The sequence below is a fragment of the Peromyscus eremicus genome, chromosome 23, assembly GCF_949786415.1.
Source record: "Peromyscus eremicus chromosome 23, PerEre_H2_v1, whole genome shotgun sequence".
Taxonomy (NCBI): Eukaryota; Metazoa; Chordata; class Mammalia; order Rodentia; family Cricetidae; genus Peromyscus; species Peromyscus eremicus.
This window is the reverse complement of record NC_081438.1, coordinates 37,740,317-37,754,882: the sequence shown is the minus strand read 5'-3', so window position 1 is coordinate 37,754,882 and position 14,566 is coordinate 37,740,317. Positions and strand designations below refer to the sequence as shown.

The 14,566-nt window shown below is 45.3% G+C and overlaps 1 protein-coding gene across 1 annotated transcript in view; it reads left to right on the top strand.

Annotated features, from left to right (window-relative positions):
* The window catches only part of Flt1 (fms related receptor tyrosine kinase 1), a 146,636-nt gene that overhangs the window by 57,430 nt on the left and 74,640 nt on the right, over window positions 1-14,566 (top strand). Inside the window, exons 11-13 of the mRNA XM_059248977.1 lie at window positions 1,990-2,098; window positions 8,692-9,000; window positions 13,511-13,657. Of these exons, the coding sequence (XP_059104960.1) occupies window positions 1,990-2,098; window positions 8,692-9,000; window positions 13,511-13,657 (565 nt within the window). The remainder of the gene's footprint in view (window positions 1-1,989; window positions 2,099-8,691; window positions 9,001-13,510; window positions 13,658-14,566) is intronic.

Sequence of the window (14,566 nt, the reverse complement as noted above, 5' to 3'; positions counted from 1 at the left end):
TCCCAAGACCACACAGGGGCTCACAATGTACTTGGTCATCTCTTTGTCCTTCCAGCTGCCACCAGGTAATGGTTCCCCCTCACAGTGTCCCCCACCCCCCAGCAAGCTTGTCCTGTCACAGCTTTCCACGCCTTTTATGGCTCTTGTTAGTATGGATAATAATTAAGAGAAGGTGGCGATCAGAACTCATCAGCTCCCACTCTCCATTAAAATTAACAATCAAAATAAAGAAAGAGACAGCTGAACTTTCTTTCAGACTCTTCTGCACCAGCCTCCCGCTCTGTGAAAGAGAAAGCTTTTATCGGAACCTGAAGTAGTGAATGGTTCCAAACACTTTTAAAAGTCGTTGGCCATGGGAATTGCTGTACCTTCTCTGTCTTCCTATTGACACCCTGGCCGTGCCTTCACAGACATGTGATTAATGTCCCCAAAAATCACCTATTACCACCCTCTTCATTATCTAGAATTTCTGTAACACACAGAGGATCTGTGCGTGGATATGATTAAGTGGATACATCCAACGATCAGGAAACGATTTGAGGGAAATGGAGAAAGGAGTTCACTGGCTAAAAACACTGAGCATACTTGCAGTCTTCTTTTCAGAGTTACTCACTGTATTTTATGTGTGAGAAGTGTTCTGCTTGCATGTATGTATGTGTACCACATACGTGTCTGGTGTTCACAAAAGCCAGAAGAAGGCGTCAGAATCCCTGGAACCAGTTACTGATGGTAACGAGCCGCCATTGGGTGCTGGGAACTGAACCCAGGTCCTCTGCAAGGCAACAAGTGCTCTTAACCACTGAGCCATCTCTCCAGCCCTTGTTTTTAGTCTTCTCGGTCTGTAGATTTAAACAGTGCCTTAATTTCTTAGAGGAGTTAAGAGACCACACATAAAGTGCCCACCGTGTTGCTTAACCACTCAGAAAAGGTTAAGAACCTTCTCCAAAACCAGTCGCTTACGGGAACGCTCGCTCAGGAAAGTGCCTGAGTCTTATGTGGCGTGATCTTTTTCATCAGACGTATGAGGACGTCAGGACATCTAACTCATCTAGAATCCTCAGAACAGCACCACAGTCCTGCAGCCCATGAACAGTTATTTGTGTCCTAGGACACAGACCACGATTTCTAAGTAACTGGATCAATTTTTGTGTATTTGTTTGTAATCTGAAGTATTAAAAATTAGCTTTAAATTTTTTTCATTACCTATTGGTGGAATGGTAGCAGTCTGCCCATATTTCCAATTTTTTTCCTTTAAAGGAAACAGTGGATATCTTTAAGCTGTCTAAATTTTCACCTCATTATTATAGTAGACATCATTAAGTTTGAAAAGTACTTTCAAGTTGATATCAACTTGACCACTGCCTGGGTCACAGTGTGAAAATGTCAGTTTATATCTTCGTTTTTGTAGACTGAGAATGTATAATCTGTAAACACACACACACACACACAACTATCTTAGCTTCTCAACTTCCCGTCTCCTTCAAGACTACGGGGGCTGCAGACCACATCCTTGAGCATCGATGAGAAATGGCCGAATCACCTCTCCTTCTTCCTTCATGCCCACGTCCCACGCCCACACAAACGCCTCCTGTGACCAGCTGGCATCCATGCTTTCGGGTCACCCAAACAAGGAAAGGCCTGGGCCTCACCTGTTCCCCCACAGATGTGAACTGACCACCTCATGGGGTGGGACGTGCAATCCCACACCTCAGCGTCAGGTCTCTGATTGTTATGCCAGCAGACTGAGATAAGCCTGAAACCCAGAGTCGGATGTCATGGGCTCCGGTCTCCTGAGGACCTGCTTTCCTGTTATTTTTCTGTTCGTGCTGGGGCTCCACAGGCAGAGAGCTGAGGGTGGCTACCACGCCTGCCTGCAATGCCCTCTTTAAAGCCTACGTGAATGGAAGAGCTGAATCACGCCAGCCTGGTTGCTTAGGGCTGTTCCGAAAGCTCTCTGTCCCCTGGCTAAACTTTGTCTCTCTTTTACAGACGGTTAGCACCTTGGTGGTGGCTGACTCGAGAACTTCTGGAATCTACAGCTGCAAGGCCTTCAACAAAATAGGGACTGTGGAAAGAAACATAAAATTTTACGTCACAGGTAAGCTATACTTGACTCCTCCTACAGAGAGACTAGGCGGCCTCAGTCTCTCTTCAGCCCTCCTTGTTTTTAACGCCCTTGGTGACTTTTTTTAACATTCCGTAGATGCGTCAAGCCATGAGCAAGCACCCCTATCCTTGCCCTCAGGAATAGAATTCCACAACAGCGTTGGCTTCTCCAAGGAGCCACTTCCCGGAATTCTCTCTCTGTTGTGTCTATGTCTCTTTCCTACACTGGATTCTAAATTTGGGGTCCTATATGCTCACTTTTGGAACCCCTTCGGGACCTACTCCTGGGTCTGACACCTGGCTCACCCCCAGCCCTTATGAGGTTAGAGGTTTTTGTTGTTGTTGTTGTTGTTTTGGTTTTTTTGGAAAAGGGATTGTTGTTTTTTTTATTTTGTTTGGGTTTTTTTTGTTTTTGTTTTTGTGGGGGTTGTTTCTGGTTTTGTTGGGCTTTTTTTTTTAACTTTGAAGTTCATAGTAGAAGTAGTTCAGACCTTTGGGGGACTGAGACTCTCCTGTCGAAATCCCAAAGCGAGCTTTCTTCATTTTAATTAGTGGGCTATTTTTTTCAGCATTTAGGGATTTTTCATTGTAAACCTGATGGTCTCTGCAAATCTTCAAACCTGCAAGGTACATGAGTGGCACTCCCTGTGTCCCTCCACGGGTTCAGGAAGGAAATAAGTAACTCAAAGTCTCAAAACAATTGCCTGGCTGTACACTCCCCCACTTTCTGAGGAAACCCGGGCAGTCTGCCAACCCTCTGGAAACTTCACACTGCATGGAGCAGGCTGCTGACACTGCCTAGAAGTCTCCAGAAAGAACTAAGCAGGACAAATTTCATGAGGCAGTTTGGGTTGTTTAATGACAGGAGCCTGTGACCAGTGAGCCAAACCCTCAGGAATTTAGGCCATGGAGACACCCTGAAGGTCATTCTCATAGGTCAGATCTGGACAGTGCCCCTGCATTTCCTGGAGAGAGAATGCCACAGCAAAGCCCCCCTAGACCGAGGCCTGGTTCCCACCTTCTCACCTTCCAGGGACAGAAAGGTGTGGATCCTTTGTGTCCACTCCCAGCAGGAAAGGCCTTTGCTGGGGAAGGATTCTTACAAAGATTTCACTCAAATTAGTCTGCGAGTAAATTCAGGCCCTTCAGACTAATTAAATACAAAGGTTTGCATTGTTCTTGTATTTAGCTGGAAACAGGTTTTTACAATCTGAATCCGTAGTCAAAGCATGTGTGGTTTGGAAGATGGAAGATGGGACAAGGCCTTCTGTTTCGAACTTTCAACACATCCGTGTTGAGCAGTTGACTAGCTGCAGTGGTTGACAGGACTCACTGAGGGGCAGCCCATGTCAGCCTGACATGTCCGCACAGACCCAGGTCTCCCAGGAAAACGGAGGCCATGTATCAGCTTGTGCATGTCCTAGAATCGCTATGCATCAGCAGCAGTAGCATGCTGTCTGCATTTACTCTTTGGGGTCACCACTGTCCGACAGATGGAATCCACGTCTGTAACTTACACTCTTCCGGGGGCTGCAGAGATGGCTTAGAGGGTAAGAAGACTCGTGCTCTTGCAGGAGACTTGGGTTTGGTTCCCAACACCACACCAGGAGCTCACAAATGCCTGAAACTCTACTTCTAGGTGATCCCATTTCCTCTTTCTGGCCTCCATGGCAACTGCACACATATGTGCGTATCCACAGACATATACACATAAAATAAAAAGAAAAGAAATCTTTAAAAAAAAATTCTAGTGTTCACTTATTCTGTAGAATAACGTTTTAGAGTCTGAGAGATGGTGGCACACACCTTTAATCTCAGCACTTGGGAGGCAGAGGCAGGCAGATCTCTGAGTTGGAGGCCAGGCTGGTCTACAGGACAAGTTCCAGGACAGCCAGGGATAAACTGAGAAACCCTGTCCCAAAACAACCCCCATTAAAAAAACAACAACAACAACAAAAAAAAAAAAACCAATGACTTCATTTAAGCCAGTATATCTAAAATACTATATTATATTTTTAATATGTAGTCAACATTTCAGGGATGGTCTTCCTGGTGATTGAACCTAAGACTTCACACAGATGTTTTACCACTGAGCTATGCCTACAGCCCTGTGTTCAAGAGAAAAACAAAGAACACAGACAGACAGACAGACAGACAGACAGTCTCTCTCTCTCTCTCTCTCTCTCTCTCCCCCCCCCACCACTGCTCTGATTAAATTTTAATCAATTTAAAATAAGTGGTATAAAATTCAGGCTGTCACTCACACAAACCATTAGCCAGTAGTCCAAAGTCGTGTGTGGCTGAAAGGGTCCCGTATTGTACTGTCAGCTCTAACAAAGTCGTGTGTAGCTAAAAGAGTTTATGTTGTACTGTCAGCTCTAAGCCTCTGATAAAGAAAACAGAGCGTGAGGAGCAGCAGGCTGGGGGAGACTGTGAACAGAGGGAGGGAGGAGGCTGGGCTCACCCCTGTGTGTTCAAAGCCAAAGTAGAGTGCCACTGGGGGCCACAGACTCTCCTTTAGCTACTGACTAGTCTAAAATCATCCCACAAACCTTTCCACACGTTCTGACTTCTTAGAGACAGCTGTACCTTTATGGGGACCTCAAGGCCAGGCTAGGCTTGGAGTCCTGGGGCTGTTCAGGGCTGCTAAGCAGGTTGTAGTCTATCTGGCTTGCCTCTCACCCCATCCCTGTGGGTGGGGACCTGGACACATCCACGTCTGCTCCCCCGACCCCTCACTGAGTCTTTCTTTAGGTCACTTCCTGTGTGCTGACCCAGCGGTGAGCACACTGATGAATGATAAGGCTGAGGAGGCTCGCCCTCTCATCCAGGAAGAGACTGAGCCCGTGTAGAGGCACACTTGGGGACCATCTATCTTCTTCTGGGAATTTTGAGACCCCCTCCTGCCACAAGGCCCTTGAGCGTTATCTAGAGTAGATAGGCTCGGGGTAGGCACACTCCTTTGGCCCATAGATGGTTCACGTTATAAGGAGGGGTCCAACCAAAACAGACCGCCTACAGACCCAGGGAGGGACACTTACTTCTGCCTTACATTGGACTGCTTGTTCCGGAAGAGGGCCTGCTGAGTGGAGGGGACAGACATGTCTACTGGGAGCTGACAGCACTTCTGGAAACCCAGGAACTTTAACTTAAGCCTGAAACAGCTCATAATCTAGGCTTTGTCATCTAGGGTATGCCTGCTCCCCAGAACTCTCTTCTACCAGCCCTGGAAAGTGTATGTGTGGGTTGATGAGCTTGAACTGCTTACATTCGCTATTAGCTCTTAGCTAATTATTAGATTTTTCATATCAAATATTTGTTCCAAATATTTGTTTGTTTGTTTATCTATCTATTTTTGGTTTTTTGAGACAGGGTTTCTCTGTGAAACAGTCTTGGCTGGCCAGGAACTCACTCTGTAGACCAGGCTGGCCTCGAACTCACAGAGATCTTCCTGCCTCTGCCTCCCGAGTGCTGAGGTTAAAAGTGTGCACCACCACCACCACCACCGCCCGGTTCTCGTTTTATTTTATTTTATTTTTTTTAAGATAGGGTCTCACTATGTATCCATGTCCAGGAACTCATATGTAACCCAGACTGGCCTAGAACTTACACAGTGACCTCGGTGGCAGAGCCTCCTCCCCCTAATATCATGGAGGTGGCCCTGAATTCAATCCTAGGCTCCCCCACCCCTAAAGTGGCCGTGTAAACTTTGAATGCCGTAAAGACCGATTTGGCGCCTTATTAGTTCTTGATTTCATGCCTCCCCTCTACTTCTAACACGGTAACTTCCCCTTCCTCCACGGGGAGGCAGCTAACTATGGTCATTGGCATCCTTGGCCACGTCCTCTCCTAATTCTGGCACTCGCACCTGGTACCTAGAAGCTAAGGAAAGCTTTCTAGTAACTATCCGTGTTCCTTCAGAGAATATTCCTGCCAGTTTTCAGTGGAAGGGAAATGTTCAGTGCTCCAAATGAACTCACACTCACCCTTTTCGGTTTCTATGTGGGGCCATCCCAGTCAGGGACAACACCTGCCCCCCAGGGGCCCGTTTGCACATGGATGTGTTCTGCCTACAAGAGATTGCCTGTGTCTCCAGAGTGAGGCTGGCTTCTCTCCTGGACCCCTCGGGAGACTGGCTGGGCCCCATCCAAATGAGGAGCGTTATTTGGAAATGCTGACAGTTGTCTTAGGGAGGAATCATTCTCTGTTCTCAGCAGAGCAGGAGAACAACCCTTTCTTGGGTCCATTTTCATACTCAGGCTTAAAACAATAATTAAAGCGAAAGTCCCTCTGCATTTATTAAACAAAGATATTTGTCTACAGTCTTCTGTGAATCAAAAGCAAATCCTGAAGGGGGTTACATTGAGAAACAGAGCTGTCTGATGGCTTCGCTAACTGCATCTCCACCCCAGAAAAAGGTTGTTGTTTTTTTTTAGTTGTTTGTTTATTGTTTGTTTGTTTCCTCTTCTCCGGGTGAATTTTGCGTGCTTTTTTTTTTTTTTTTTTCTGGCACCCGGTGTGAGTATGGGTGTGTGAGCCGTCACCCAGGGTGAAACCGGAATGGCGATGTCTTATCTCCCTGGTTTCCCGATGTCACTAAATGCATTTTATTTTGAGATTCCTGGTGGTGCTTGGCAAAGATAAACAAAATCTTCCATCAGGAAACCTGTGAGCTATTTTCACAGGAAGTTTCAAATCGCTAAAGTAAATAGAGTCTCCGTGCATGACCTCAGTGGTGTGGCCGGGATCCCTGGGTGCCAAGCGGCCAGGGTGAGTGCCGAGGGGTGGAGCAGGGCTCTGGTCCTAGAGACCGGCCTGCAAGCAGCCTGCGTGCCGCCCTCTGTCCTGGGATCTGGGTGGGTGATGACGGCAACTGTGTCCTGCTCACCTGGAAGAACGTGAAACGATGCTGGAGGAGAGCGGCAGTTGCAGATACCTAACTTACTGTTCGGTTAGAAATGCCTGTCGATGGCCGCTGTGTCCTCTGTCCCCTCTGCTCCTTGCTCCTCAGCCACCACCACCTCACAGGCTGCTGTTGCCCCCTGCTTCCAGGTTTCAGATGAATACTTTGGCATTTCTTCAGACGAGACATTTTATAATACAGCCAAAGCCAGAAAAACCAGAAAAACAAGCAACGTGAGATTTAGGAAAGAGCTGATATGATGTCTAATTTTGGACCATTGTCCCCTTAAGGTTTAAAGGCCTCTTTAGAGCTTTGTGTATGGAGGATAATAATAACAACAGACAACAGCTCTTTTCATCTTCAAAGCTCTTTGTAAAATGTTGGCCCAAATTCTTTGCTCAAATATAGATACATCACCAGCAACAAGCAATGGGAGAGCATTGAGAATACGTCAGTTCAGGGCCGGCAGCCATGATTTTTTAAAACCCTGCAATGAATGTTCTAGAATGGCACGAAGGAGCCTCTACCCCTAAACTCAAATGATGGTTCTGGAAGGACTACTAAGAGGTGGGGTGCACAGGCTGGCGTGGAATGGGGAGGGCCTGAGGAAATGCAGAGAGGATGAGAACTGATCCCAAACAGAAGGGCTTTGGTTGACACTGTCACCTTCAAAACCATTTAGTGTTGTTTCTGAGACTGTGTCCAGTAGCCCTGGCCCTCTTCAAACTTCCAGCTGAGGATGGCCTTGAACTCGTGGTCCTCCTGTCTCTACCTCCCAAGTGCTGGGATGACAGGTGCACACCTCCACACCCCACTCCTCAGAATGATTTTTTCCTTTAGAATAAATATGACCTCCCCGCCTTGTGGTGCTGGGTATTAAACCCAGAAACTCATCATACTACCTAGACAAATTCTGTGCCGCTGAGCTATGCCCCCAGCCCTAAATTTGACTTTTAAAACTATTGAACATGTCTAGAATCTGGAAACTGGTCCAGATTTGCCTACATTTTCAAAAGAAACCTTTTTGCCTTTTGTATATGAGTATAACCATTCCCACTAGAGGGGCCTGAGTGGGGAAGAACCCTGGGTGACCTCTGGCCCCCTGGACTAGTCAGAGGCTTGGGTCTCTATTCAGAAGCAGTAGGGAGGAAGCCACTGGGAAGTAAGGGCAGTCTCTGGAGGACTGGGTGACCTGCTCTGACCAGCTCTGACCAGCTCTGACCAGCCTTTCCATGCTCAGTGGAAAGGAGCTGTTTGGAACTCGCTTGACTGCACATGGACCTTTGAGTTTTAGTACAAATTGCTCTTCGGTTATTTTATTATTTTACTCTCCTCGAATGTCAGCTTACCAGTACTGTATGTGATAAAGAGATGGGAAATGAGGTTCTTCATCCAAGTTAGGAAAACCATTTCACCATGAAAAGCAACTATGGATAAAAAGGAAAAGGTTACCGTCCCCCAGACTGCCCTGGTTTTGCATTTCCTGCATCCCTTAGGATGGGCTCAACTCCGCAGGCTCTCCCTGCTTTGTTTGATCACTTCCTCTAACACAGACACACAGAGCCCTTGTCCTGGCTGATGCTCACGCTCAGCGGATCTGCGGGGGGAATGAGTAGTTCCTGCCGTGTCTGAGTATCTCATTGGGAGACACTGGTCTGAAGTTCTTCGTTCTTATTTTACAGATGTACCGAATGGCTTTCACGTTTCCTTGGAAAAGATGCCAACAGAAGGAGAGGACCTGAAACTCTCCTGCACAGTCAACAAGTTCCTGTACAGAGACATTACCTGGATTCTGCTACGGACAGTAAACAACAGAACAATGCACCACAGCATCAGCAAGCAGAAAATGGCCACCACTCAAGAGTACTCCATCACTCTGAACCTTGTCATCAAGAATGTGTCCCTGGAAGACTCGGGCACCTATGCCTGCAGAGCCAGGAACATATACACAGGGGAAGAACTGCTTCGGAAGACAGAAGTTCTCATTAGAGGTGAGCACTGCAACAAAAAGGCTATTTTCTCTCGGATCTCCAAATTTAAAAGCAGGAGGAATGATTGTACCACACAAAGTAATGTCAAACATTAAAGGACTCATTGAAAAGTAACAGTTGTCTCCTATCATCTTGGTTTATTGTTACTGTTGCTAACTTTCAGGCCCGGAGGAGACGCTCCTCTCCAAATGAGTTTGGACATGATAGTGTAATAAGGAGCCCCAGTGCTCACTGGCCCGGGGTGCTCTCTGGGCGACCTGGTGTGTGTTTGGATGAAGATCCTTGTACCCTGCCTCCTCTATGCGTTCGCTCTTCTGTCTTCTCCTGCCTGATAGACAGCAATCTGGGACTCGCCTTTTATTCCACTCTGATGCCAACCTCTTTTGATATTTTTTTTTTTAAGTTGTGAAGCTGCACAAACTGAATAATTTAAGCAAACGCTGGTTTCTGCCAAAGATGGACATGAATAAGTTCATTTTTCAGCACAGGATGAGTACAGTTGAATTTGAGTCTTTGTTGGGTGTCTACCTGGTTTTATTTTAACTGTTTCATTGGCTCTTGATTTGTAAATAGTACCTGGATAACAAGTTATAATGCTTATTTATTTGAAAGTATTTTTTTTACATGAAGTATATTGATCTGAAACTGGGGGTTCTAAGATGGGTCCCAGGGGCGCAAGATGTTGATGTAATTCCAAGAGCAAAGCTTTGTCCCAATGTGATTTATGAAGGTCTACCAAGGCAGCTCCACCCTCCTCTGTCCACTCCAGGTAATTACACTGCTGTTTCCTCAGGAGGGAGTCCAGCAATCAGGCACTGCCCTTCACTGCCCTGGCCTGGCCTTACAACCCCTGACAGCTGGGGGAAGTACAGCAAGCCTTCGTTCTGAACACTCACGGCCCCTGGGTACTGTTTTAAAGCCTTTCATCATGTTTCGATGGCATTCAAAGGTGTCCACATCCACGTATCCAGGAAATATTGTGACTAGAGAGTTCATGCAGTCTTCTAAATATCTATTAGAAAATCCACCCATAAAAAAAAGAAAAGGCCACCTTCTCTACATGCAAATGTTAATGGGATGTTTATGGGGGTTAAGAAATTGCAAAAGTATTAAAACTATTTAAATGCATGTCTTTTTTAAAAATCAAGAGCAATTACATTTTCAACTTGCATTTGAAGGAAAGGTACTTTTAATATGCATTGTTCTGTTTCCATGTATGATTGATCTTTGTATGTGAACTCCAGGGGTGGGGGAAGCCAGCAATCATGACCAAAATAGCATGGCTGAGAAACACGGTGGCCGGGCAGTTCAGTGGGAGGTGACAACATGGCGACTCGTCAAGCTTGGGAACTCACCAGCCTGTTTCCTCCTTTAGGTAGCAGGCCGGGTCCCAGGGCTAAACTTGTCTTTCACGTGGGAATTGCTTTTGTCAAGTGTGAAAGAGTAAACAATAGCATTTCCCCCAAATGCCAGTTTTATGGAGCCCCAAATGCTGTGAAAACAATCAGTAGCCTGGAAGCTGTCAGCCCAGAGGAAAGAATAATCAATTGTGTCTTGAAGTCTTACCTATGGCTCTTTGGCCTGGTCTCTTTGTTCCTTCTGAGGCAATGTGTTCCTTCAGGAAACAAAACTCCAGCACCATTAAGAAAACTTCAGGGGCCCAGCTTTTAGGAAAGCTTAAAGAAAAAAAAAAAAAAAAGAAATGAAGGATTTAGGGAGCCTTCTCAGAAAAGCTGAACTGAACATGCTAAGCCTTCCAGTTCCTTCCCCAGGAAGAGGGGAAGACAGTATTCCAAGAGACAATTTTAAGAATTCCATTCATTGTTTGTTGTATAATTAATCCTTCCAGAAGATTCTTCTAAGAAAAGAAACTATTGTATAGATTCTTTTTTGTCCTTCGGGGGATGAAGAGAGATAAGGGTGAGAGAGAGAGAGAGAGAGAGAGAGAGAGAGAGAGAGAGAGAGAGAGAGAGAGAGAGAGAGAGAGAGAGAGAGCCTAGAGACAAGACTAGCTGAAGGGTAGGGGTGATGAGGCTGGTTCCTCAGCCCCTCCCGAAAGTGGAGAAAAGAAACATTTCTTTAGGGACCTAGGACCTTGCCAGCAATTCGGAGTCATACCTAAAAAGGAAAAGAACCTCTTGTAGGCAGTGGTCTCTGGCTACTGATAACCAGCAGAAATATTCTGTTAATTCAGATTATTTTAGTAGAGGGGTCAGGTTTCTATTTCTATCAACTATGTACGGGTTTCATGTGCCTTTCTTCCTTAAAATGTCAAAGTACATTGTTACAAAGTATGAGGTAGAAATTAACAAGATATGATTCTCAGGTTGAACGGTCTTGCAGACAGTAGCCCAAACCAAGAAAACATTTTTCATAGGTAAATCCTAATAGTGCATGCTTCAGAAGGGGTGTGAGGACCTTGTATTTAAATGGAAAGTTCTGTGTTAACTCTGCAGCTTTTCATGCTGCTTGTGTGAAGTTTGTATCGTACAAATGGGCCCTTTGGGTGTTCTTTGCAACATTTTTGTTAAAACATTCTCTTCTAAGTACATCCGTCAGTGAAACTCAAAACCTATTTGTACAGATGATATTATAAACGGTAGCTATAAAAATAATTGATATTTTATAGGCCCTGTATTCAAACTTCTTTTAAGGCCTACGAGCAGTGATAGATTGTTTTGTCATAGTTGACACACTGGTAATAGTAAAATGCACTGAAGGAAGCTAAGTAACTCAATAGACTGGGTCTGAGTTTTAGGTTCAATCTGTCAGCAGGGCGCTCTTAAATGCTAATTAGTCATGCGTTCTATATTATCTTGTCTATCTCCCTGGTGTTTTGTAAAAACGTCAACATTGTAATGAGCAAGCATGCACAAGTTATCATATATTGAAAGTTTTTTATGGGCTGCATTTTCCATCAAGACAAGCTGACTGATTGCATAGAACATGGGCACAGAAATGCAGTAATGGTTCTGCCTGTGAGGTGAGCTGGGGGAGACACTGAAAACGGACAAGGACAAGAGTAGTTGTGACCATGCAGCCTGCTCAGGAAGAAGGTTTTTAATCCACCAGCACTTCCTTCAATGCTCTGCCTTCAGATTGCATTTTATGTCAAACAAGAGTGATGATAAGCTATGAAAACCATGTCCCTTGAGAAACCTCCTCAAGGATAGTAACCCTGGCACCTCAGTGCTACTTCACCATGTTATATGATGATACACTTCTTAACCTGGGCTATCAAAATGGCCTTAACGAATGCTCACCCTGAGAGTCTTCCTGCAGGAATTTAAAGAGAAAGGTGTTGGGGACCAGCAGACTCCTGCAAGGGACGTGGAATCCAGGCCACAGCATCACTTTGTAGTGTAACCATTCCCAAGCTGCTCTCTCCCCGTGTTAATGCCCTAAGATGAGGAACCAAACCTGGTCAGAGAAAGCTCAGACCAGTGTGCAGAATATGTAAGTCATGCCCAAACCCTTGATTGGGATTTCTGTCCTAGGATTTGCAAATGAGATGGGGGAGGAGGAGTGGGGGCGGGGTGGGGAGGGTGGGGGGGAACGTTAGGAGGCATTTCTGTTCTTCTCTGTTGGGCTTGAGCCCCAATCCAATCCTGCCTCACTAGAATGTATACACATCAGCAGGACTGACTGACTACTTCATTTACACAGAGACACTGTACTCATTTGGGGCCCTGGGGGTACTGCGGTTCCTATGTGGGATTTTAATATTATAATGTATTGCATCTTAATGTATTAAGTTCATTTTTGTTGTACTATATTGGTTGGCATTTTATTAAAATAAATTGTATTGTACCATATTTGTATGTTTCAAGAGAAAATAATATAAAATACAATATTTGTGCTATTATATAGTGCAAAACCTACAATCTGTGCCTCTGCCTCTTGAATTAACCTTTTGGTTGCTTGCATTTGGGGAGGGAATGGAGGGAGAGGAGTAATCAATAAAGCTTTGAAAATTTCAGAATCTTTCTGTTTGGTCTGCTGCCTTGAAACATAGGTTATAGAATAACACAACCCACCCCATAAAGCTCAAATCAATAGAAACTCGGGAGCCATCGGGTTCAATTCAGAGATCAAACATAAGACATAAGATTACACTGGCCCGTCAAAACATGTAATAGGAATGTTAAAAAATACTATAACCCTATATATACAACCATGTTTTCCATGTTTAGTTCCTGAAATGCATGAAACATTTGAGTTCTAGAAAAGCTTTTCCTTGTCAAAGAAGAAAATGAGTTGGCCAGTCAAAGCCCGTGTAGTAACGTCTAAAAATATAGCGTTCGGCCTAGTCCTTGACTTAACCATTCTAGCACATTGCAAATTGATGTCACGGGTTATTAAGGGAAGCAATAGCTTTAATGAGTGAAGAGGATGAGGACAAAATGCATGTTGAAATCTTAGGGTCACCTTGGGTGGTTTCTGTCTCTATTAAAATGCCAGTCTGTTTGTGCGATCAAAGTAACCACAACCCCCTCTTTTTCCTCACTAGATCAGGAGGCACCATACCTGCTGCAGAACCTCAGCGACTCCAAGGTGTCCATCAGTGGCTCTGCTACCTTAGACTGTCAAGCTCACGGCGTCCCTCAGCCTCGGATCACTTGGTTCAAAAACAACCACAAAATACAGCAAGAACCTGGTAAGAGATGCCCCCTCGCACCTGTCTGTCCCCTTCGTCACTCCCCCTCCCTTCCGGTCTTCCTGTCACCCGCCTCTCCGACACCTGGAACCTTCTGCTTAGCGTGCTTACAAACCGTGTTTCCTTCAGCTTCCGAGAAGGTAGAGTGGAGCTGGTTCTGCACCGGACCCTTAGCACTAGAAAGGACCTTTAAAACAGCTCAGAGGGAAAGAAATGGGAAGGCCACCCAGGAAGTGGTTCAATTCACCTTCACAGCTGGGAGAGTGAGGAATGAGTTTCTTGGCTTGAGGGACAGCATAGTTTTGGGGGGATTTTTTGTTAATTTTTTTAAATTTTACGTGTTTGAGTGTTTCATCTGCATGTATGTCTGTGTACCACCTGATTGCCTGGTGCCTGTGGAGGCCAGAGAGGGCGGCACATCCACCAAAAGTGGTGCTGGGAACCAAACCTGAGTCCTCTGGAAGAGCAGCTAGTCCTCTGAATCACTGGGCTATTTCTCCATATTGCAATTTTAAACACCTAGTACATATGGAGCTCAAAGAGGTAGATTGATAATTTTTTAAATTCATCTACACTCATTTTAATAATTTGGGAGGCACTATGTTATTATACTAGTTTAACAAAAACTTTCTTTTTTAGGTGTGTGTGTGTATGTGTGTGTGTGTGTGTGTGTGTGTGCAGGTGCCAGTGGAGGCCAGCAGAAGGCATTAGATCTCCTGGAGCTGAAGTTATAAGTGGTTGTGATGTGGGTGCTGGGAACTGAACCCAGGTCCTCTGGAAGGGCAGCCAGTGCTCTTAACCCCTGAGCCACCTCTCCAGCCCTAAGAGAAAGAATGAAGCAAACAGCTTTCTAACTGAAACTGGTTGTTACCAGTTATTTTCTTTCAAAAGTAAAACCAGCTAGACTAA